Consider the following 27052-nt stretch of genomic DNA (forward strand, 5'->3'; position numbering starts at 1 on the left):
GAGCTCAGCTACAGGCAATTACAGAGACATATCTATATCATTTTCTTGGCAGCAATGTGAACGCAGTTTGCCATTGATTTGCAGGGATTTTGTTTTTTATGCTTTAATCTAGCCCAGCGGTTCTCAATCTGTGGGTCGCGACCCCATTTGGGGTCAAACGACCATTTCACGGGGGTCGCCAAACAACGCAGTCCACCATTTTTTCTCCTTTTCCTTAGCTTTGCTACTCCCTTTTATTCTATTGGCTTTCAAAAGCCAATAGGAATTGTCCAGGCTATCTCTGCCCTGCTGAGCCTGCCAAAACTCCCATTCTGCAAATGGTGCTGCAAGTTGTCTGCAGCAAAGGCGAGCTGTCTGGAGGCTTCCACCCCTCCCTGCTGAGCAACTACTAAAAATGTAAGTAAAAGAGGGCCGGGGTGGGAGGTGGGAGGCCGGCGGGCACAGGGAGGGTTGCTGGCGCACATGGGGCCCTGCAGGTATCTTACCTCCCTTGGGCTGGGCCAGCTGGTGGCCCAGCCAGTGGTCGCCCTGCACGTCGCTGCCCCTTGCCAGCTACGCCTCGGCTGGCGCAGGGGGTGGCACCACGCATGCGCGGTGCTTCCGGGCAGGGAAAGTCCTCGACTTACGACTGGTTGGGTAGTCCTTGACTTACGACCAGTTGGGTAGTCCTCGACTTACAACCGGTTGGGGGTCATGGCATTAAAAAGGTTGAGAACCACTGATCTAGCCAGTCGAGACCATTTTCCTGGTGGTCTCATGTCCAAGTACTGATCACTCCAATCTGCTTAGGCCTTCTGGGATGGAGCAAGACTGGCTTCCACCTGTTGTAACATGCACGCAGGTAATTCTTGACTTATGAGAGCATCCAAAATTAGAACAGACTCCACAAAAGGTATGTATGACACAGATTCCAAGGTATGATAGCTTCCCCCCCTCCAATGTTAACATAATAATATTTTGGGTACTAGCCAATTGGCTTGCATTTCCCAGTTACCAGCAAAAAATACTCCCATTGTGAACAATGGTTTTGCTTAATGGTCATGGCATTCACTTAACAATAACCACAAAAAATATTGTAAAATCACATGATGACATGTTAAAGGACTGTACTGATTTACAATCATAATCCTGAGCTCAATTGTGGTCCTAAGTTGAGGACTACCTGCATATTTATTTCTTGGATTGGATGTCCAGTACCTCACAGGAACAGACCTGACAAAATTTGTCAGACAGATTTTATATATATCTAGAGGGCTGAATAGCATAGTGCTTAGAATGATAATGAGAGATTATGGATTAACAGAAGACCTGCATCCACACTAATTGAGAAATAGCTAGTTACCCCACACTTCAACACAGTGAAGAGGAAGACAATCCAACACAGATACAGGCAGAAACAGAATATATGAAACAGTACAATGAAGTAGATGGCATTGTGTTCAGGAACATCTGCATTGTGTTCAGGCTATACACTCCCAAGTCCAGATAGGAGAGTAAATCATGTATAATAACAGGGATAGGATCATATGCAGCTCCAGACAATTAATAGGTAATCACATTTTAGCTGCTCTGCTTCCATGCCTGTCATGTAGAAATGGAACTGAGAAGCTTCTGTTCAGGCTATGCTATTGATTTCTGCATCAAGTAGTTTTGATGTATAGAAGACTGCCAGGAAAAGTAAACTGGCTAACCTTGTCACTGGAAGGAATGCCATGATTAGTTGATTGTCCCATATTACACAAAGAAGTAATATTATTCACTACATCCAGGAATCAAACCATAGATTCAGAATAATAAAACATGATATGGAATTACCCCAAATGCCAACCACGTTCACTTGTTTTCCCGTAAAATTGCCATATATCAAGTCTGTTGGGTCACCATCATCTGAATTGGAGACATTTCAGCTGCCATCTTCAGAATGCAACTTCTTTTAAGTCTAAATTGCTTTTTAATGTTATGCTGGGATTCAGATTTCAAATAGCAGTTGAGGCTATGACAAAGCAGTTTTTTTTTACTACTTACTACTTAATAATTTCCCTCTTATATTGTTGGAGAGGTTTTCTAGAAATACCATGAGAGATCTGGAGAGTATATAAAAACTTATATAAATTTTACATAAGAGTATATAAAAAAACCCCAGAGAATTTCAGTGTAGAATTGGTGGCAGAAATATGGTTTCTCCAATGTTGTTGGAGATACAGATTGTTAAAATAAAAGTGGTCTCTTCAACCTCCAGTTAAAATGGAGTAGTAACTACGGTTAAACATTAACTCTAATAAACTTACCTCTACAGTTAAGCCAGCTGTGATCTAGCTATGAGTCTCTACCTTGAATTCCATTTGGAACTGTCCAGGGTGCTAGTTTGAATCTAAACTCTTCTTTTTTTTTGAACTTAAACCTTGCCCTGAACTTAAATAATTTTAGAAATTCTCTTGAGCTGTGACACCCATATAGGATCTCCAGAAGATACATATCAGTTCTGCCTGACTATTATTACTAGGAGAAATATATATCCCTCAGAGGATTCCAACTTCCCCATATTGCACATAAATTTATTTAATTTACTGTTTAGTCCTAACCCTATTCAATTTTAGCTGTGCACAAAGTACAGCTATCACTTCACAATTCACCAGAATTCAAAATGGCATGGAAGTTTAAGTCCGTTATTCATAAGACATTTTAAGGAAATGATTGCCTTTCCCCACATCCTCTGAAAACTCCTCACAGAGACAAAGAGATCTGTAGAAGGCCTCCTGTGAAGCACAAAGGCCTGCAATTCCTGGGTGGAAGGGTTTTCTATTTTCTCACAGGGGAATTTGGATCTCAACCAATGTTAACATTTTTGTTATTACTCAGTGTGACACATTCTCTGGAAAAGAAGAATGGAAACCATGGACAAAGGCAATAGATACATCTCTAAATCCACAGGGGAAGAATGGAAGAAAGTTTCTAAATGAAGCAACTTTCTGAAGTATGATTCATATTAAAACAAATCAAGAAAGGAGTCTTGATGGCTATAATAAGCTTGAACCGCATGGTTACTTCTGGTTTATTGTTCAATGGCCATGTTCCCAGTATATGCTATTGACACAGTGTTCAGCTTTGCTTCAAATTAAGAATAATGATAAAACAATGTCTCCATCTTACCATTTTGTATTCTCTCCAACTTTTTTGGAAATCTAGGCTCCCATCTTCTCGGTGTTGTATGACTGTCCAGCCTCCTCCTGCAGTCTCCATATTGCAAAAAACCTGGACATAAGAACATAAATGTATAAACATCTCTATGCTGATTTGTCTTGAGCCAGCCTGCTCCTTTTCCTGCGGTCAGTAATAGCCATTTCTCAGAGAAAGTTAGTAGTAAGGCAAATAAAATGCTAATGTATAACTCCTGTCCCCCACTTTTCAACTCTAAAAAAAAGAAGTTGGACATCAAGCTTATATCTTTCAATAAAACAGAATAATGCACTTAGTTTGTGTAATTATTATAGCCCATCAAGCTTTATGCACTAATAAAATTCATAAATTAATTCTGTGAATCATTTAAAGTGTTAAAATCTATTTCATCTAAGATCAATGAATAACAATGAATATCAGTCACTTTATGTTCAGATTTTTTTGAAGCTGGGGAGGGAAACTCCTATATCACTGCATTCTGAATTATTTTCAAGGGCAGTGAATTGCAACAGTCCCTGTTATAAGTGACTAAAGGAGAGATTATCTGAAAGGTTTTTTCCTTGTATTTCTGCAGTCATTATCCATATGTTTTAATCACATTTCCAAGATCTGGTTATTAATTATAAAGTCCTTGGATCCTAGTTATCTTTGAGACATCCTGTTTTAGGTAGAATCTACCTATGTTATGTATGCTTTGTTTATTTCACAATTGTATTAATATAAGAACATTCTACAGCAAGTGAGATTGACTTAGAAGATGATTATTAAACTTTTAAATGCTAGTTTTGGAAACAGTGTTTGCTTCATGGTGATACCTAATCAATACATCTTCCAAAATAGAAAACTGACCAAGTTGCATCCATTAGAGCACATTTACATTTAGGCAAGAAAAATCAAATGTATAAGTATAGATACTGGCTCAAAAATAGTAATTGTGAGAGGGACCTTGGAGTCCTAGTGGATAATCACTTGAATATGAGCCAGCAGTGTGCAGCAGCAACCAAAAAAGCTAATACAGTCCTGGGTTGTATAAACAGAGGCATAGAATCAAGATCACATGAAATATTGGTACCGCTTTATAAAACCCTAGTGAGACCACACCTGGAATACTGCAACCAGTTTTGGTCACCATACTACAAAAAAGATGTTGAGACTCTGGAAAAAATTCAGAGAAGAGCAACTAAGATGATCAAAGGCCTGAAGACTAAAACATATGAAGAATGGCTGCAGGAATTGGTTTGGCTAGTCTAAAGAAAATAAGAAATAAGAGTGACACAATAGCAGTATAGCAAATATATTACAGGCTGCCACAAAGAAGAAGGGGTTACATTATTCACCAAAGCACCAAAAGGCAGGACAAGAAACAATGGTTGGAAACTGATCAAAAAGAGGAGCAACCTAGAATTAAAGAGAAACTTCCTGCCAGTGAGGACAACTAACCAGTGGAACAGCTTGCCTTCAGAAATTGTGGGGGCTCTATCACTGGAGATTTTTAAGAAGAGGCTAGGCAGTCACTTGTCTGAAATGGTGTAGGCTCTCCTACTTTACCAGGAAGCTGAGCCAGAAGACCTCCATGGTCCCTTCCAGCTCTATTCTTACTTTGATTCATGTATACAAATATGTACTAAGTACCATCACTACCATGGCCACCATCTCCATACACCCTACATCCCCACTATTCCATGAAGGTTCATTTTCTGCTGTGTATTTTCCAAATAAATGGTTCAGGAAGTGCTCCTTTAAGATGCATGCATTTGAATGCTTATAATCTAGATGAGAGCCAGAACGATCTCATTGTGCTCATGTATGAAAAAAACCATACTCTGCTGTTGGGCTAACAATAGATCTGAAAACTGATATCAATTCATCAAAAGTCAGTATTATCTATTTCCATGCAGGATCATACAAGGGAACCAAACTTATGTATTTCCTGGTAGTGTAATTGTTGCCATTACCCAGTTCCTTTGAATGCTTTTCTTCAAAACAAACTATTATATCTTTTGCTGAATCCATCTGATGCCTTTCACATGAAGATGAATGGTTCATACCACAGTTGCTTGGTTGTTTCCATTACATGACTTTGATTCTACTGTGTATCTTTGATACTTGCACACACAGCCAAAGACTGCTGATTGTCTTAGAGGATAGGCATTGTACATTGCTCCAAATCTGTTAACTTTATTTCAGAAAGAAAGGACAAAAATCCAATGGGAGTAAAATAGTTTGGCTCAGGGCTTCCTTCCGTCATGGCATTTGAGTTCAAACATTTATCTACTGCCTGGGTCTTGGATTTATAGCAGGCATTTTCAAGTAATGTGTGCATTATCAAGCTTCAACAGAACACAAAGGCCAGTGTTTTGAACATTTTTTTCAAATATTAAATCTTTATACGCTGTGTAAAACAATGGTACAAGAAGGGAAATATGCATTCCATTTTCTGTACTTGTCTTTTTTTATAACAAACTGGAATGGCAAAGTGGAATAGAAGGTATACAGATTATCTCTTGAATTAATTTTTTTTAAAAAAATCCTTTCCTACATAAATTTAAAGTTTTTGCATTTTGAGTAATGTAGGTATTGCAAAAAAGCAAAAAGAAAAAATGCACAATGACAATGAGATTTACAACACTAAATTATTCATTGTGTGGTCTGGTCATCTCCATAGCAATGGATTGGATAGCAACACCTGCCACAGTAACAGGAGTGGCAGGGTGATTATAAATATTAGCTTTCCATACTTCAAGCCAACAAATATCCTTAATTGGCTCATGTCCCAGACAAGGTCAAGGCAGTCAGCCATTAAACACCTTTTAGCATGTTTTGAAGTTGAAATCTGAACACACACATTGAGATACATAAGGAAACAGGCAGAATTTCACATCATTCTCCTTTTCTGTTTTTACAATGGATTGACTCTTTCAACTGGACATGCTTACAAAATGATTTGGAGGAAGGACTTCAGGCATTGTGAAAGGAAAGTCACAGGACCTGGAACATGTGTAGGGTGGGATCAAAATTGGTAAGATGGTGAATGGAATCATGCAATGCAAGTCTTGCTCCTTTTATTTCTGCATCACAGCTGCCTGCATGTTCAAAAAAAGCAGGTTTTCATTAAAGCAGCTCCACTTTTTTTCAAACTTCCCTTTGGGAGGGGGAGAGAGATTGTACATTTAAGAAGTTGATTCCCTATAAGTGAAGTTTCAGGTGCCCTTTAAAAAAAAAAACCATTTGCCCAGAAACCTGTAAAAGGAACGATTTCATTGAATAGTAATGAGATGCAGTGTTCATCTTTACACAAGACTTCAAGTATTTCATTTGTGAAGAATTAGCAGCTCTTCTGAGAACAATTTGAACCAGTACTACACAAAGGGTTCTGATCTATTGTGACTCCCTGAACTGATAGGGCAGTTTGCACTAGTCCTTTAAAAGAAAGAACTTCTTGGTTATTGAAGATCAAATTATACTAATATTTTAGTGTTTTTATATGAGTAGTTGTTCTACATGCTTCACTTAACATCATAGTAAGACTCCAGTCCAGTGAGGATTGGTTGGATTGCTGGAATAGTAAAAAATAATAAGTCTGGAAGAAATCATTCTTTATCCTAGTCTCCAGAGAGTTTCTTTTAGTCCACTTTATGGTTTGTTTGCTTTTTCTTACATAGAAAACTCTTCTGTATAGGAAACAAAGTACATAACTGAACTGTAATGTGCAGAAACCTATAGCAAATCCTGAACATGGAGGTTTTTTCCTCCAATATAGCACTTGATTAATGTAAACAAGGACTTAACTACATATATGATAGGCTTTTTTGATAATTCTTTGCCGCCAAAAAGATGAATAGATGGAATACAAGGCCAAATTTACCCCAAAAAACTTGAGACAAGGTGAAAAGCTAAATTTTCTTAACCCAGCTTCTCTGTATTTGTGTGACTGTAATGCTGCATCTTATATGACATTTTGGGAGTTTAAGGAAAAAAAATGGGTGCCTTTAGGATCTCTTGGAGTTTGTAGCTTAACTCTTAAGTCTTGACTTTTAAACTCCCCAAATGCAAATCTTAAAAAAACAAAAATAAAACAGTCTTCCACTCTTGGGAGCCGCTAAAGGGCTGATGGTGATCTCCATTTTTCTATACTGTAGTAACCATACAAGTGACTTTTGAATCATCTTCAAGTCTTTTTCCACAAGAGATCCAAGATCCATGTAGTTCCAATCTACCTGTTCTTCCCCTGCAATTTTTCCAGGCCTCCCAAGACATGATTTTGAAAACAAGGAACTACAGAGAAAGTCATTCCTGCATATTTCCTGTAGCAGCAGGAATAAAAAGCAGAGTGGCATTTACCAAAGGCCAATTCTAATTGCTTGAATTTTGACCAACATCTATTTGAATGGATTAAATATTTAAAAAGAAACACATACTTTTCTTTACCTTTTTAGGTTCCGATATATTAGTAACATAAATTGTGTAGACACCGCTTTTATTAAAACCAGCTTGGTATGCATCTGCACAGTCTCTGAATGGCTTCTCTTCTTCCCTTTTTGCATTCTTTAGCAAAACTGCAAAACAGAAAATAAATATGATATTGACATCTGCAGTAATAACCCACAGCAAATCTTCAACCAATTGTGGCATTCCTTCCAGCGACAAGGTTAGCCAGTTTACTTTTCTGGCAGTCTTCTAGACATCAACAGCAACTTGATGCAGAAATCAATAGCAGAGTCTGAAAAAAAACTTCTCAGTTCCATTTCTATAATGACAGGCATGGAAGCAGGAGCAGCTCAAAAATGTGACTTGCCTGCTAATTGTTTTAAAGCTATAGTTAAACTTAAACTAAACTTGGAGTGTGCAAACTTTTAAAGTTGAGAATTGTTTGAGGCATTCAAGTGAAATACCAGAGGCCATACTTCAAAGTTAATGAGCTGCATACTAAACACAATTTATCTGATGATTTAACATGTATTTCATATTTTCTACCTTCTGTTAAATTTCACGTTACAGTGGCAGATGCTGGAGTCAACCTTTGGAGAAACCCTGGGGTTACTTCCAAACCTGTGGGAGGTCACCTCTGAATCCCACCATCTCAGGCTGAAGATACTGGATTAATCATCACATGGGGGACATGGACAGAAAAGCTACACCTTGAAAATTAATCCCAGTTAATTCAGCAGAATTTACTTCTAAATAAACACATACACTAATGATAAAATTGATATAACTTATAACTCCTGTGTTTATCAATTATATCCTTCTTCTAACTGATTATGAATCAAACTTTCTACTGTAAATGATTTTTATAGTTTATGCATATCAAAAAAAATTCTATGCAAACTTAGCTAGTACTTGCAAAACCTACACTCAAGGTTACATAACAGTCTAAACTCTCAGTGACTGCAATGCAGCATAGAACTAGATCAAGAAACTTAAATATATTATTAACACAAAGGGATGATGATTACATTGCTTACATATGCTCTTTCAACTTTATGTCAGGGGGAAACTTGAGAAGTCACCTTTTTTTCATAGTGCTTTCTCTGACTGCCCAATACAGAGGTCTTCAAACTTGGCCCTTTTATGACTTGTGGACTTCAATTTCCAGAATTTCTCAGCCAGGCATGCTGGCTGAGGAATTCTGGGAGTCGAAGTCCACAAGTCATAAAAAGGCCAAGTTTGAGGACCCCTGGCCTAGTATGTCTTGATGGAAGATATTGTTTTGGAGATAACAAACCTATATTTTTTATCCTTTACAATATAGAATCAATATAAAAAAAGTTTGTGGAAATTTCCAGGCCTTTCCTTAATTTTGATATTTCATTTTGATATTACCTATGGTACAGGTCTAATACATTCCCAGCAGCTAAAACCCATCACCCAATATTCACTGTCTTCTTTCATGCTGCCAGATAATGTGAAATGTACATGTGTGACTCCAGCCTGGGGAAAGAATATGTCAGTCCTTACAACAACTGCCTTCTTTTGAAGGACTTCTGGCCAATTTCTTTCTTTCTTTCTTTTTTATTAAAAAGTTTTACAAAAATTACAAAATATATCCCAAAACCCACCCATCCTACCCCCTCCCCTCCTCTCCCCCACTTCCCAGAGCTGAATACAGGGTAACAAATATAATAATCATAATCTAACTAACATTAACCAACTATATAGATAAACAAATATAATGCACTTTAACTCCCCTTTAACACAGAGTAAACAGTTTGCAAATAAACTTAATCACATAAACAAATTAAAATCCTAATTCATAAACAATACAATATAATAAAAATTCCACTATACTAAACTATTAAGAATAATAATAATAACAATAATAATATTCTAAAATTTATTCGTAAAATAAATGGAACTTTTTAGTCCCATATTTATTCTGAATATAATCTATCCATCTTCTCCAAATCGAAATATATCTCTCTTGTGAATGATCCTTCAAATAAGCCGAAATCTTTGCCATTTCTGCTAAATTTGAGACCTTAAGGATCCATTCTTCTATAGTCGGCAAGGAATCTTTCTTTCAATATTGTTCTGATCTTCCGGTGGATTTTGCGCGCGCGATGGCGGCTACTTTGTAGCCGTCCTCCTGGGTAAGTGTAAGAACTGCTATGAACAGCAGACATCAGCTGTTCAGCGGTTCAAAATCCCCCTCCCGGGCAAAGGGGGGGGCAGAGAGTGTCTGAATAGTGGTAGAGCCTCTTTTGCACCCCCCAAGTCCTTTTTTTGGGGGGTGAAAGGAGTGCTCCCACGGAGTTCAGACTTGTCTCCGCTTCCCAGCTGTTTTTGTCCTCAGGGACAAAACGAGCCGCTGCAAACACCTCCGTGCTTAAAGAGAACTGGTGAGTTTTTTTTTTAAACGGACAGAGCTGAGTAGAGGATTTAGTTTTTGCTTTCTTTGACTTATTTGGATTTTAAGTTTTTAAGACTTGTTTCTATTTTTACTCTCTCTTTTTATTTCTCCTTCTTTGCTGAAAGGGAAAGTAAAATGGCGATCGGCAAATCTCTCGGTGTTTTTTTTTTTTTTTTTGGAAGTTAGAATGCTGACCGGCAGGCTTTTTGGTGCTTTTTTTTTTTTTTTTTCCTTTCCCTTTTCCTTTTTTATTTTCTTATGATTGGAATGGACTGTTAGAATTATTATTTTTGTTTAATCTTTGTGTTTGTTTTTGGTATCTCTAAGTATTTTTTTTTAAAAAAAAATGGAACGGACCTTTTCTATTTAATTATTTTTTTCTTCTCCCCCTTTTTTTTTCTTTCTCTCTTTTCTTTTTTTCTGAACTCCTTTCCTTTTATTGCAATGACCCCTTTTTGAAGGATTTCCCCCCCTCTTTTTTTTTGAATTCATGGAGTTAACTCCTTTTTTTGCTTAATTTTTGCAATTTTTAAGGAGGAGTAAAGTTTTTTTAATTCCTTTTCTCTTCTTTTTTTTTCCCCCTTTTTTCTTTTTATTATAATGACCTTCTTTGGAGGGAGTTATGATTTTTGAAGGAATTTTTATAATTTTTTAAGAAGGACTAAAGGGTTTTTTTTTTAAGATGGCTCCAAAGCGTCCAGGGATTTCTACAGCTTCTAAATTAACAGTCTCACCCTCTTCTGGGGGTCAGCTAACAACTATGAAGGATTTGCAAGACATGATGGGAGATGTCATAATTCAAATTAGGGCAGAAATGAAAAAGATTTTAGAGGAAAACAATAAGATCTTGAGACAAGACTTTGTTTTGGCTTTAAAAGGAGTTGCTTCTGTTCTTGAAAAGATGAACTCCCATGTGGAAGAGGTAGATGAAAAAGTGGAGATAATGGAGGGGAAAATTGAAAGTATGGAAAAAGAGATGGAAAATGAAATTCTTATGCTTCAATATGGACAAATGGAATATGCCTTAAGAATCAGGGGCCTGGAAGAGTCTTTGCAAGGAAATTTGAAAGAGATGGTTGCAAAGGACTTTGCATTGATTTTGAATAAAGAAAAAGAGGGAATACTTAGTGAAATTGAAAAATTATTCAGGGTTAATTCTGTGGTGGCAGCACAGAAGAATCTGCCAAGAGATGTGGTAATTTACTTTGGTAAAAAATCTCTACGCAATGAAATTGTGCAAGCCTATTATAAGAAGAGATTTCAAATTGCTTCACAAGATGTTATAATTTTTAAGGAGATCCCATCTAAAATTTTAAGAAGAAGAAAGGAGTTTGCTTTTCTAGCAAATGAACTTAAAAAGAGAAAAATACTATTCAGATGGGATGTCCCGACTGGAATGGTGGTGAACCACCTGGGGACATGTTATAGACTTAATACTGTTTCTCAAGCAAAAGATTTTTATACCTCGGTCCTGGGGGTATGTGTATCGCCATCTATTAAGTTTAAAGTTTTGGAAGAAAAGAATGTAGAATTACAGCTTGAAGAGCCTATATTTATGAAAATTGGGGAACCCTTGTTTGAGAGGCCCCAACAAGTCCAGGTTGAGGAACAGAAGACAACTTGTGCAGCATACAATTGCAAAGAAAAGCAGCAACAGAAGAAGGTCTCTGAATCTCTGGGAGAAGTTAGACCTACAAAGTCTCTGGAGCAATCTTCAAGGGTGGAATTGCTGCCTGAAATGGAAATTGGGAAATTTCAGCTTGAGGGGCACCAACAAGAGAGGAACGGGCAGAGGATAACTTGTACAACTTATAATTGTGAAGATCAACACAAGGAGGAATTCACTGAGGAAGTTTTACAGGTATCGGTCCCTGAGACTTGTGCAACATATAAATGTAAAGAAAAAGTAACATATAAATGTAAAGAGAAAGACCAACAGAAGAAGGAGGTTGAGGAAGTTTCACAGGTACTGATTCCTGAGCTTGTGGGTCAACCAGGACTTACAAACTCTTTGGAGCGATCTTCAAGGGCAGAATTCCACGCATTTTTTTCGATGCTTGCGGGCAAGAGAAACCGATATGGATTGTGCTTATAGTAGATGTAACTGGCTATTAGACAGAAGATTATGGATATTGAATGAAAATTTTAGATAAGAAGTTTGTGTTTATAGTGGGTGCAACTGGTTATCGGACAGAAAATTATGGACATTGAATGAGAACTTTAGACAAGAAGTTTACTATTGAGATTGTGGGAGAAGTAAAACTTACATCGTTTTTGGAAAATGTCTTATGTAATGTCTAAATATGTGTTTTGGGATAATAATATATTTCAGCTTTAAGTTTTAAACCTTTAATGATAATATTGTTTAAACCTGTGTTTTGAAGGGATTATAATTTGTTTATTTCAGTGAGGGGATTCTAATAAATTTGTGTTTTGAAGGGAGTATAATTTGTTTAAGTTCCAAGTAATGCTTAAATTTGGTTTTTAAATATTATTATTAATATTTCTAAGAGAAAATAATTTGTTTAATTAAATGTCTAGATTTGTTTAGGAAAGAAAGTAATGCTTAAATCTGTGTTTTTGGAGGAAGTTTATATAGAATGATGATTGTATTTAGATTTGTTTAGGATTCAAAAGTGTTTCAAGTTTTTAAATATTATTAATATCTTTAAGAGAAAATAATTTGTTTAACTAAATGTGTCTAGATTTGTTTAGGATTTTTAAGTTTTTTTTTGGATAGGTGAGAAGATTATGAAGATTGAAGGAAATATGTATTTACTTTAAGTTTTCTAAGAGTATTTAGTTTTGATGGTATAACAAAGGTTTATATATTTATTTTTTTGTATTAGGATAAAGAAAGAGGGAGAAATTAGATTTTACATTATAGGTATAGATATTCAAAGAAAGTAATGTTTAAATTTGCGTTTTTGGAGGGAGTTTATATAGAATGATGATTGTATTTAAATTTGTTTAGGTTTTAAAAGTGTTTTAAGTTTTTTTCTCAATTAAGCCTGTACTCAGCTCTGGGAAGTCCAGGGGAGGGTTTGGGAGGTTGGGTAGGAGGGGGGTGAGGTAGGGTTGGGGGGGGTATGGGAAGGGGATTTGTTTTTGTAAAATTTAAAAATTTTCAATAAAAAAAAAAAAAAAAAAAAAAAAATATTGTTCTGATCAATTTCTTTTCCTACACAAAATAACCAAACTTAATTTTTTTACAGTTAATATTTCTCCAGGATGAAAAAGTGTTTACTTGCTCAAATCTTGCCTCTTAAGATATTTTTTAAATAACAGCCCTATGAAGAAGGGTGACAATTAAGTTGGGGATGAGGAGGATTGATGAAGGTCTCACTGTTCCTTTTGTATTTATATCAAATGAGTTTCTCAGCATAGTGTGGTGGAACAAAAGCTTTCTTACAGGTGCCTTTTTCTCCCCCAAACCTGGCATGAAACGGAGCTGCAAGCGATTGATGTTCTTTAAGGATGCTTTTTCTTTCTCTCCACTTCACACTCTGTGTGTATGACTATGTGAACAAAGAATGATGTTTGCTTTGCTGGCAAAATGCCAACCTGTAATTACTTCAGGATGGAGCCACTTTTTTATTTTTTCAACCAAGTCAAAGGGCTTCCTATGCCAAGAGTCTCTTTCCTCCTGCTGCACCTGGATTGAACTACAATGCAGCTTGCCAAATGCTCCACAGCTGTGCCCTAACCAGCCACCCATCAGCAGGCATTTCCCAAGGAAAAGTCTGCTGGTCAACAGGCAGGTTTAGCTTAGACTCCATGCTGAATATCCTTTCATAGAAAACAGTACTGTAGTCATTAATTGGAAATTTAGGAAGGAAAAAACATATCTCATTGAGAAAGCATGTGCTTTGTAATCTTATGGTCCCAGGTTCAATCCTAGGGCTCTCTAGGTAAAGATTTCTGAAGTCTGAAAAACTGCCTCACTGTAGAACCAGTAAGCATCTACTGGGCCAGATGGACTACTGTTGGATAGAAGAAATGGCTGCACAGTTCTTACTGACTTCTTTACGTTTTGTATAAATCTCAAAAGATGCACCTTCCCAGCCGCCACTGTACACAAAATTTTTATTCTGGATTGAGTTTATTTTCACAAAATGCTTTTCACATAGCTGGGAACTTCTGGCTTCTCAAGAGTGACATAAAATCTTCAAACAAAATTACAAGTCATTGTTTCAGTTTTTTCCACTACAGATGATTCTGGTTCAACAGGCATTCCTATGACACAGTAGTTTTCTTAGACTATAATCAAATGGAAAATTCCAATTACACATTCAAAGTGGTGTAATAATCAGTATCATGCTTTGCCCAGAATTGTTTCAAAGCCATCTAATTTCATAGCCATTTGGAGTGTTTGAGGCAGGGCATCAGAAGGGCTATAAAAACAAAGAAGGGCATAAGTATATCAGCTCTCTCCAGTGTGTATCTGATGCATTTTTATTAGAACTCCTGCATTCTTAGTTGGAAAAATTGGCTGGTAATTTTGGAATCAGTAATCTAAAGATATTTTGAAAACCACGAAGTGAGCAAAACTATGATGTAGAGCAGGGGTGTCAAACTTGCAACGTCACATGACATATTGCAATGTATCGTGACTTTTTTTCCATTGCCAGCAATTGGGTAGGTGTAGTTTTGCCATGATGCATACGGCCCGTGGGCTGGCAATTTGGCACCCCTGATGTAGAGATTGTTAAATGCTGAATAGAAATTAATTAATCTGAAGAAGATAAATTTGGAAATTGAATAATTATAAATTGGTCTCTTCGTGAGTTTGAATAATCTCAGTAGCCATTCTACTAATTACTTTGCAGATGATTCCCATTTTCCATTGAATATAGGTTAGTGATATAGCTGATCAAGTCCAATTATTATAATTATTTCTTAGAAGCATTTCATCAATTAAATTCTAAGAAACATCTTTGAATGAAATTGTCTAATGTCAGGTGGGAACAATCAGGATCATGCATTAAGTTGGTGACAAGCAATAGGGAGAAAGCAGAACTATTTAACTCGTTTTTTGCATCTGTCTTTACATAAAGGGAAAAAAACAGACCAACCTATCAAAAAATAGTGCAATAAAAAACAGAATAGAAGCACAAGTTAAGATAGGCAAGAAAATGTAAGTGAGCACCTGTCCAGCCTAGACGAGTTCAAATCACCAGGACCAGATGGATTACACCCCAAGGTTCTCAACTGGCAGATGTGATCTCAGAACCACTGAACTATATTTTTCAAAGATCCTGGAACACAGGGGAACTACCAGAGGACTGGAAAAGAGCTGATGTATTTCCCATCTACAAAAAAGGAAAAAAATGGTCCAGGAAATTACAGACCTATCAGCCTGACCTCAATACCTGGGAAGATTCTGGAAAAAATAATCAATCAACGAATCAGTGAACACCTAGAGGCAAACAAAATCACTACTAAAAGCCAACATGGGTTTGTCAAAAACAGATCATGCCAGACAAACCTTATTGCATTCTTTGACCAAGTGACAGAATTAGTGGATCAGAGGAATGCTGTGGATATACTTACTTGGACTTCAGTAAGGCATTTGATAAAGTAGATCACAACCTACTAATCGATAAGATAGAAAAATGTGGGTTAGACAGCATCACCACTAGATGGATTTGTAGATGGCTGACCAGCCATACTCAGCACGTGGTCCTCAATGGAACTGCATCTACATGGAGGGAAGTGCGTAGTGGGGTGCCGCAGGGCTCTGTTCTTCATCAACGATTTCGACAAGGAGATAGATGGGGAACTCATCAAATTTGCGGATGACACCAAACTGGCAGGAATAGCCAATACGCTTAAGAAGACAGGCTTCAGATACAGGAGGATCTGGACAGACTTGAACACTGTGCGCTATCTAACAAAATGAAATTCAATGGTGAAAAAAGTAAGGTTCTACATTTAGGCAAGAAAAGCCAAATGTACAGGTATAGTATAGGAGGTACCTTGCTCAATAGTAGTAACTGTGAGAGGGATCTCGAAGTCCTAGTGGACAATAATTTAAATATGAGCCAGCAGTGTGCTGCAGCTGCCAACAAAGCCAACACAGTGCTAGGCTGCATTAACAGAGGAATAGAATCAAGATCACGTGAAGTGTTAATACCACTTTACAATGCCTTGGTAAGGCCATACTTGGAATACTGCATCCAGTTCTGGTCACTGCGATGTAAAAAAGATATTGAGACTCTAGAAAGAGTACAGAGAAGAGCAACAAAGATGATTAGTGGACTGGAGGCTAAAGCATATAAGGAACGGCTGCTAGAATTGGGTATGTCTAGTTTAATGAAGAGAAGGACAAGCAGTGTTCCAATATCTCAGGGGCTGCTACAAAGAAGAGGGAGTCAAGCTATTTTCCAAAGCCCCTGAAGGCAGGACAAGAAGCAATGGATGGAAACTAATCAAGGAGAGAAGCAACCTAGAACTAAGGAAAAACTTCCTGACAGTTAGAACAGTTAACCAGTGGAACAACCTGCCTCCAGAAGCTGTCAATGCTCCAACACTGGAAGTTTTTAAGAAGAGACTGGACAACTATTTGTCCGAAATGGTGTAGGATTTCCTCCCTGAGCAGGGGGTTGGACTCGATGACCTCCAAGGTCCCTTCCAACTTTTGATGATGATGATGATGATGATGTTCCAATTAAGTTGATGTATTGCTTATTGCTATACACAAGATTCTAGTCAACTAACATTCAACACTAAGTTGGAACTAGATAAGAATTAATTTCAATGGGTCTAAATTGATAAAGCTTTAAAACAGGTTGAGTAGTAATAGAAACTTAAGCTAGAAATGGAATATATTAAATCTATTATGTTATCTATGAGAAATAGAGAGATGATAGTGAATGTATTAAGTTGAGCTGTTTTTGTATGTTTTTTTTCCCATTGGAATGTTTGTTTACCCAAACACCACAGTGTGTCTTAAATATTTTTTGTTAAAATTAAAAAAACCAATAAAATATATTCAAAAAAAAAAAGAATTAATTTCAATGGACTTGGAATGCTTGTGGGATTGTAATTACTCCAGGCTGAGTCCTCTCTTAATTCCACCCCCAGGCTCTACCTTTCCTTCTCCTACATCTAAGCTGTATGTAACAGTGTGGTATAGCATATCATATAAATTATTTAACTGTCACTAAAAATTGTGATAGCTATTTGAGTTGAAGAGACAAGACATTGATGTTATATTAGCAGTCATTGCAATAGAATACAGCAAAGATTAAATTAAGTTAAAGAATTGGTAATGTTTATCCAACTGAAAACATGTATTCTACTTATGAAAATTGGGGAAATATATACATTATTTGATATAGCTTACTCAAGAAGAGAAAACAGAAAAGTAAGCTGAAATAAGTTGGAATAAGAATAATGGGTTGAAAAATATTTGATAAGTTAAGAAAATATAAGATCTTACTATAAAACATATGATAACCTTTCTGCACTGTAAAACATTATACATATATATCTTGTCTAGGGTTACTCTGTAATATACATATTTATACCCAATGAATGTCAATTAGATAATTTAAATTCAATGAAGCTATTTATAAAGATCTTTTCTCAAGTCAGTGCTATATAGTAAGAACTGAATTATATTCATGTTATAAAATTACATTTGTGTTATATCTGTTTCACATTGTTATAACTATTTTAAAAGAGAAAGTATGTTGTAGCCATTCCCCCTCTATTATTCAGTCATAACATAATATAGTTATTGCTAAATCCCTGACCAGCCCAAGCATAAACAAAACTTCATTCATCTCTTTTTTCAATTGTACAACCTTTCCCTTGCTAAAAAGTTGGATAACTTCCTACTGTGCATTGGCTAAATGTGGTCAACAGGAGCACCCTTGTTCAAAATTATATGAGGATTTCAATTCTCTATAACCATATTGCATTACTGCTAAATGCTTTTGACCACCTGATATCATATTTATTATTGACTGATATAGGGTTCTAGATTGTCTGAAACCCCAAAGCAAAGTCAAAAAAAAGCCTTAGTATTGGTGTAGAATAACAGTATAGAATGAATGTTTTTGGTCTGCAAAGAATAAGGGATATAGATCTAATCATATGATATTTATTCCCAATAGTATTTCAAAACTTGTCATCTACCAGTGGAAGCTAATAAGCATGATTTGGATATGAACTAGATTAACATAACAATGACTCTTGGAAAATTTGAGTCTGTATCTTCATTTATGGACTTCAGAGATGGATCATATATCTTATATAGTCCAAAAGCACTACATGAATACCAAAAGGAGACATAAGTAGACTTAGAGCAATCTAAACACTTATAAAAAAAAACAAAGGCAATTAATCAGCAGAAAATGAAACTTTGCTAAAAAAAACCTTACAAAATATATGCAGACTATTTCAGGAAGTGAAATATAATAACTTAAAGAGTTTGAAATATTTAGTGATTGTCCTACCTGCTATTGGTTTTTGGAAAAGTCATATAGATTGCATGAAACAATTAATTCTGAAGAGTTCAGGAACAATCTAGTGTTTCTTTCATGCCCAAGGTAAGGAACATATTCCTGCTGCATTTCAGTTATTTGAGGCAAAATTTATAATCCAGATGTTTTATGGAACACATTTAGGCCAATTCCCTTATTATGAAACTCCAGAAATGGTCCAAACCAGGTTTATACGATCAATTTTCCATGGATAAAAATGTATATCCAATGCTTTCCTTGGGTAGGAAAAATCACTGAAAGTAGAGGTAAAGGCATGGCTGTTTATATTTAATTTTTGGCTCAAATGCCATTTTCCCCCAGCAGGATTGATCCTTTTAATGTTGACAGATCAGTTTCAAACCTCTTGGTACCTATTAGTCCTCAAAAAAATATGCCTTTTCGGCCTCTCTCTTGACCTGCTATTGTCTTTAGAATATAAAATAACCTGTCAAATTGTCAAAACCAGATTATTTGATGCTAAACAATAGAATGAACTTAGTTTAAATCATATCAAGGAGCATTTAAAATACCCTAGATGGAAATCATGTAGATTTTTAACCACACTTATATCCCATACTCAGCAGCAATCCTTTTTTAGAGTCAGACATGATGTTTTACCTACAGCAGTTCTCAGTGGTGGATTAGCTAAAATTCCTTTTTCCAGAAGAACCTATCACCACAATTCGAACTTGATAAAAACCACCCAACATGTTTTGTACACTGTGCATATTATCAAAGTATCCCTCAATCTCCAATCTGTCCCTTGTAATACAAGACAGGAAAATCAGATAAGTTTTATCTTGCTTTCCTCTTATTAGTCTAACATCATATTTAATGGAACTAAATTTGGTGTCACAGCTACTAAAGTATCTAAACAAATTACTACAGAATTAGATTTGCTGTAACAAAGAATAAATATTATGCCCATGGTAGTTTTGTTTTCTAGTATGTTATTAGAATTTTACACAAAGTTTAAAAAGTTTACTATGCTACATTATTGTAATGCAATTTTGTTGTCCAATTCTTTTATTGTTCTGATCATTGATCAAATAAATAGATGTGATGTGAAAAAATACTACTGCTGACTCACTTCAAATACTTTGGGAAGGAAATTAGGATAAGATGGATATTTTCTCAGCTACAAAATGATATATTCCTCCTTCACCCATTTTAGTAATATAGAATAATCAAGTTTATAAAAGATATTATTTTAAAATTCTAATTAGATAATATTTTTAAATTCAATTTAACCACAGTTTAAAAATACAAAACAAAACAAAAAGTGGTGTTTTTGTCTGGGAGATATCAACAGACACAACCCAATTGACTCTGGAAGGGTGCAGCACTTTAATAAAAGAGATCTGCATTTTTATCAGGCTAGGGAATGGAGCCACTTTAAATACTCTTAGCATTTTTCAGTATGGGCCAGGCTAGCTACAGTTGCTGCCATTTTTCTTTCAAACAACATCAGGACCTCTACTGATTGCCCACACTGGTCTGAATAGAGTGGATCAATTTGTCAAATGACTACCAGAATAAGAATACAGATGAGCAAAAGTTTAAGGACCACATGATCTGTACAATCTGCAATATGGCAAGAGTCAAACTTCAATGTTCAACCCAAGTCTGGCAAAGAAAAATCTTCTGAAAATTATCAGAATTCACAGATAAAATTTCTCAAGAACCAGCAAGCCTCACCCAATATGATAGAAAATTGTCTGGGTTCCTAGGAGGGAAGCAGTGCATTCCAGAGCAGCAAGAGACAATGCAGTCTAGATAATTTATGTGAGAGAAAGAGGGAGAAAATTACTCCTCTTTAATACTTCTCATTGTTTATGTTTTTAATGCAAGCTAGTTTGCTTTAATTTGGCAAGGTTTCTGTCTATAGATGAGAAACAATAAATCTGCTTAATAAGATCTCAATATTTTCCTTGGGTTTAGCACCTGATCCCAATGTTCTCTTTTCATACTACCAGTCCAGTCCAGACCGTTAGCAATGGCTTGTTCTGCTTCCACTCCAAAATGCATCACTTTAATGTAGTCAAATCAAAGGATTTTATACTCTTAAGGAAAACAAATAAAATGTTTTAGCTCTTAGACTGGAAGGGGAACTTATATGCCTACTCCCAATGTTGCTGGTCTACAATCATCAATATCAACCCTCACAGCCCATTGATATTAGTTATGGAAATTCAGGGAAAGGCACAATTGTCCCTTTCTTCTTCTTCCATTAACTAGTTTGGGAAATTGTATACTGGAATGAATAAAGTCATTCATTTCACTAAATATATTCAATCAATGTATTCCTGTTTATTTTTCAAACTGATACCATCTTACCTCCATCTTTAGAACAAATGCTGACCAGGCTGTGGACTGTGTCCATGAGTTCAAGTTGTTGCTTCTGCATAATGCTGTTATTGGTTGTTGCTTTACTTAGTTGCCTCTCAAGTTCTGTGATAATGTAGCTTTGACGAGATACCAAAACTTGCAAGTTCTCTTTTTCCTCTTTTAGTGTATCTAGTTCCTCTTTATGCCTTTCTTCCATTTCAAGAATCTTGTGTTCCAATAGACTGGGGAAAAAACACATTTCAGTGCCACATGTTTGTTTTAGCATGAATGAGATTGTAGATTATGCATATGGATTATGCATGTGGAATGGATCAATATCTCTTTGTGTCTAATTTAGCTTTCCTGAACTTATGCCACCCGGACATATTCCCAACCTAGGAGAGTGGTTAAGTACAGCTGACTTATCACCTGTCTTCAAAAATCTGGCTTTGCAAAAGATCTATTCTATTCCTATACACAAAACAAGCACACATATGCAGATACAGATAAAGAGAAGGAAACAGACTGCAGAAGATTATTTAATTATGTGTATGTAGATCATGATTCACTCACAAATATTGTATCCAGGACAGGTCAACAATAAAACAAACCTATAAGGAACGTCTGCTGGAATTGGGTATGTCTAGTTTAATGAAGAGAAGGACGATTGGGGACATCATAGCAGTGTTCTAATATCTCGGGGGCTGCCACAAAAAAGAGGGAGTCAAGCTATTTTCCAAAGCGCCTGAAGGCAGGACAAGAAGCAATGGGTGGAAACTAATCAAGGAGAGAAGCAACCTAGAACTAAGGAGAAACTTTCTGACAGTTAGAACAGTTAACCAGTGGAACAACCTGCCCCCAGGTTGAATGCTCCAACACTGGAAGTTTTTAAGAAGAGACTGGACAGCCATTTGTCCGAAATGGTATAGGGTTTCCTGCCTGAGCAGGGGGTTGGGCTAGATGACCTCCAAGGTACCTTCCAACTTTACTATTACTATTATTATTATGGATCATCGCAGTCAGCCAGATGTTCAGATTGGATTTGGCATTTTGTCTACCTATCAAGTCCTTACCCAGGACCTGGGATAGGCAGATGTGGATGTTTGATGGTATTATATATATCATCGCAGGATGGAAGATTATTATTATTATTATTATTATTATTATTATTATTATTATTAAATAAAAGGACAGCAGCATGCTATATAACTAAAAGAGATAAAGTTCCCCCAAGTCATTGGGAATGATAAGGCATATAAATTTAATGAGTCATAATAATTAAAACTCAGCAAGAGCAGACAAAAAAACTTTAAGCTGTTCACAAATTAAAATAACTGGCATTAAAAATATTTCCCTAATACTTACGAAAATATAACTTTGGCAGGTGCTGCTACTAGAGTTGTACTAACAGATGTAAGTCCATAACATTTCCAAATATAGCAACACAGATTCCTACTTGTTTTCATTCTTGTCCCTTCTTGTTTTTTCTTTGGTTCTAAATCTCTATCCTACCACCTTCAGTGGACAATTCCTGGTTTATTGTGTTTTGAAAGACAAAGGAAAAAAATCCCTGTATATTTTACTTACCCTATTCATGATTTTATTCCACCTCATAATATCTCAGATTAGTAATTGTTTTTAAGCGAAAGTGTCCCAAAACAAACTTATTAAACTTTTGTATGAGCCTCATAAAAAATGGAGGGAATTTCAAATGAAAAAGATTTGAAACTAGAGTGTCTGAAGGGTAAGGGCGCTCAAAAAATATCAAGACATCATACATAAAAAGGAAGGGGCTAGTTTCTTTCCCACCTCCTCCCCACTGGTAGCCCTAGCATCCAAAAACCCAGTGAACAATACACTCCAGACCTATTTCTGGATATTCTCCATTATCTGCTCCATTCTGCTGTTCTGCTTTGGCCATAACCTGACACTTAGTAATGCAATTATGGATTCTAATATCCAGGCAAAGAATAAAGATGACTAGAATAAAACAAAATGCAACCTCTGCACACATTTTATTAAGATGACAATTTTAAAATGAAACCGCAAAAGTGGAAGCTATGGAAAATATGGTCATATGATATAAGATTTCATTTCTCTTCATATATGAGAACTATAGCCAAGTCCCTCAGAGAATATTTTCTCTTTATCTACACACACAAATATATTAAGGGTTGAAGGTATTTTAACTTAAGAAAAACTTATTTCACTAAAACAATTTAGTTTCTTTATATAATGTCAGAAGAATGATAGCATCCTCAATGCTCTCCAAATGTAAGGTTATATGAGGTACATAATGTCTTTAGAGACTACGGAAATGAAAAATGATTTGAAAGAGGTAATCAAAGTAAAATATACAAAAGTTCTTCCAAAGAGAAAATTAGAAGTGACACCAACTTCATATTTCACCCAGCCAGCATTTTTTTCATGAAGCTAGCTTATGTATTTTCAAAAGAGGAGCTTCCTTTAAAAATAAAACTCAAAAGTAGTCCTTCATATAATTCAATTTAACGTTTTATTGTATTTTGTTTTAACCCTTTTGCCTTCTTTCTCTATGATATAGAATGCTGAAAGATTTAATCTGATTCATAATTTTTAAAGAGTGTCAGCTCTTTGTTAGCAGTAATTTCACATTTTTTGAGAAATATTACCACATAAATCTAATAAATAATAACAGTGAAGAAGGAAGTGGATGATGGGAAAAGGAAAATATTGTGTTTCATGATATATGTATAATAATACAATATTATACATATATCATGAAACACGATATTTTCTTTTTCCCATCATCCACTTCCTTCTTCATTATTATCCATTAATGGGACACTTGCTTGTGTAATTAAATTTAACTTGTAAATTTTTGAGACTTTATTTAAGATTTCATAAATCCAAAGAAAGTAAAACTCACCAGATGTCAAATTAAGCTTGCTGTTTGAATGTCTCTAATATCCACTAACTGATTAAATTGAACATTCAAAAATAATTATTAGAACATGAGTTTGCCTGGTTTTATCTCCACCACTGCTGAGAGCAAAGATGTCATCTACTCAACTCTTGCAAGGCACTTTGATCTCCTTGTGAGGAGCTACTTTTAGAGAATTTGTGGATGATCTTTCAATCTCTCTTTCTCCTGAGAAATACAGAGAACTAGTCTCCTCACTGATCTTTCTTGGAAACATCTTCATTGTACTTGAAACTCTTTACGGGATTTTGTTTGCTTACTGAACATTGCTATTTAATTTACCATCTACTTTATTCTTTAAGTTTGCCTGGCAGTTTGCAAGGGAAAGAGAAAGGAGACAGGGCCTATAAGCATCTCTTTGAACAATGTCTGTTTTTGCTACTAATGTCAGGTGAGGTAGGGGACCTGTGACATTGCTGGGAGAGAAGACCTTAGTTAGTATAGAAGAATAGCTGAGATAGGCAAATTATGAGCTGAAACTTCATTTCTAAATATATAGATGCCTACGATTTTTCTTCCGCTCACAAAAGACATTTTCCTGTATAAATCCATGTTTCTTTTCTGTCCCGCTTGCCTAAGCACTGAATAAAAGCTTAAAAGATCAGGTCTTCCTTCTTCCTGTGGTTAGAGACTATTATTGAGCCAAGTATAGAAAAAGGAATTGCAGCTGGGAGACTAGGAAGGAAAGTTCATAAACTCCTTGGGTAAACTGGGAATTCTTCTCCAGGGCAGATTTGACAAAAGTTGGAGACGAATATAGGTCTATGAATAGTAGTTTTAAGATCAGTGCTATGAGATTCATCTTGCATTTGGGCTTATATCCAGTAAGCATCAGCTTTATTTCTAGTCACCTGATCACAGAGGTGACTAAGAACAAAAGAGCCTTCATAACATGGCTCCAGGATTTCACTATTGGCTGTGGTAATGCATTTCTAGCAGTTGCCCAATATCTGCATTAAAAACTTGGGGTCATAAGAACCTTCCCCATGCCAACTTTCCATTTGGCCCTGGTTGGAAATTTAAGTAATAAAATCTTCCTGTTCTGGTTAATAAGTTGTAAGTATCTCTCCTCTGCTGACTGCTCTTTTGCATCTGTGGGCCAAAAATAATGTTATATCCACACACTAACCAGCCAGAGATCTATGTGTTATTTAAGATTTAATTTGAGATCCCCTCACTCTTCACTTATTCACATACATCTCAAGGGTCCTCTTATTGTTTTTCTTTTGGAAAACAGTTCTGTGGCAAAATGCCTTAAACACAAGTCATTCAACTGAGTCTGGGGATATAATAGCATCCACATGTTGTTTGTTCATTGACTATCATAGACCTTCGGTGTTATATATGTTTATAGGTGTGTATATTAGAGAGAGCAAAAGAGACCAAGGAATCCACAAATCTGCTAAAGATACTGGATGTAATTTTTTTAAAAAAAAAATTACAATGAAACTAAATAAATACTTTGAACATTTTAACAGATGTAGATAGTAAGATCTTACTAAAGGAATATATTAACAGCTATCAACTACATATAGCACAAAGTTATAGTAATAACAAGGGAAGAGGGATTATATCTCCCTTTTGTACAGTTATAATGTGGCTTTTTTATCTTCATTACAGATTTAATACCAGTATTTAATATTCTGCTTTCTACAGAAATATAGATTCCTATGTTATTGGAAAAATAAAAACCACATTGAAACTGAAAAAGAGATGCTCGTGTCAGAAACCAGTATAGTTGTCAAGTCCATGGTGTAATACCTAACAGTAGCCAGGGCTTTTTTTCTCATAGAATGCCCAGAACGGAGTTCTGGCACCTTTTTTGGATGGAACCTTGTAGGGTAGGCAAGGCGGGTTGTATGACGTGTGTGAATTCCAGCACCTTTTTTTTTTTTTTTAGAAAAAAAGCACTGACTGTAACTATTAATGAACCACTAATAAAACCACTACTTTTATATCTTGTTATTCAATCATATGGCAATGAGTTTCTACTTAAACTCAATTTTTTATAAAAACATACTGTTTAACATTGAATATCCTGGAATATCTAGCTATATGAATCAAAGATATTCTGTTCTGTTCGGTTCCATTCTATTCTGTTTCATTTCATTCTCTCCAAAATGTAAGATCTGGTTTAAAGTTCCAAGTAGTGGCTAGATATTTTCTGATAAGTACAAATCTAGCTGCACAGCAGAAGCTCATAAGTCTAACATGCCCAATTTAACGCTGATCTTTAAAACACATAATTTGCCTTCAATTGCGAGTCCCTTGGACTGCAAGGCATTCAAACCGGTCAGTCATAGAAGAGATCAACCCTGACTGCTCTTTAGAAGGCCAGATCCTGAAGTTGAAACTCAAATACTTTGGCCACCTAATGAGAAGGAAGGACTCACTGGAAAAGGGCCTACTGCTGGGAAAGATTGAGGGCAATAGAAGAAGGGGACGACAGAGAATGAGATGGCTGGATGGAGTCACTGAAGCAGTAGGTGAGAACTTAAATGGACTCCAGAAGATGGTAGAGGACAGGAAGACCTGGAGGAACGTTGTCCATGGGGTCACGATGGGTCGGACATGACTTCGCAATTAACAACAACAAATGACTGGATTCATTCAGTGCATTATCATGGTTTATCCAGGCATAGATTATCAAATAAACCATAATTGAATATGTTCATACCATACGCTAAACCAAAGGTGAACAAGATATAGTGAGAAGTTGTTCGTATCAAAGCTTAAGTTAACTAAGAATGGAAATTTATTCGTTGTGGAGTTTTCCAGCAGAATGTCTTGTTTTATGATGTACTGTAAATTGATATAATAAATATGGCAGAGATTTGTAATAGTAGGAATGTTTACTTTTTAAACAACATCCAGCATATAATGTCTCCCATTTTCCACAATATTTTAACATGAAAGATGTTAAGGAAGGAGGTAGAACATTATACTTACATGTTGCAAATATCTTCTGCCTGAGCATTCTTTCATCCTAATTATTTGAAGGCTATCCCTTGCTAATCGTATTTTAGGGTTTTTTTTTTTTAAATGTAGTGATGATCTTGATGATCTCTAGTGTTTCAAAATGTGAGGCAAAAAAAAGGAAGGTCAGACTTAGGTTTTTGTCTGCCTTATTTGGAGACATTGACTTTTTTTTTTTTAACAAAGTTCTAAACTTTTTAACTAGGGTATATTGTAAGTTTTACACTATGGCTTTTGAAGGGTTACCACTTTAAAAAAAAAGGAAGA

The 27052-nt window shown here is 35.9% G+C and overlaps 1 protein-coding gene across 1 annotated transcript in view; it reads right to left on the reverse strand.

The window, feature by feature from the left end:
- Positions 1 to 27052, reverse strand: part of ANGPT1 (angiopoietin 1) — a 129429-nt gene that overhangs the window by 32892 nt on the left and 69485 nt on the right. Inside the window, exons 4-6 of the mRNA XM_039355615.1 lie at positions 20857 to 21089; positions 7606 to 7733; positions 3151 to 3252 (exon numbers count right to left, since the gene is read on the reverse strand). Coding sequence (XP_039211549.1) covers positions 3151 to 3252; positions 7606 to 7733; positions 20857 to 21089 — 463 coding nt within the window. The remainder of the gene's footprint in view (positions 1 to 3150; positions 3253 to 7605; positions 7734 to 20856; positions 21090 to 27052) is intronic.

This window comes from Crotalus tigris, unplaced genomic scaffold (genome assembly GCF_016545835.1).
Source record: "Crotalus tigris isolate CLP2741 ecotype Arizona unplaced genomic scaffold, ASM1654583v1 scf7180000018700.580195, whole genome shotgun sequence".
NCBI lineage: Eukaryota > Metazoa > Chordata > Lepidosauria > Squamata > Viperidae > Crotalus > Crotalus tigris.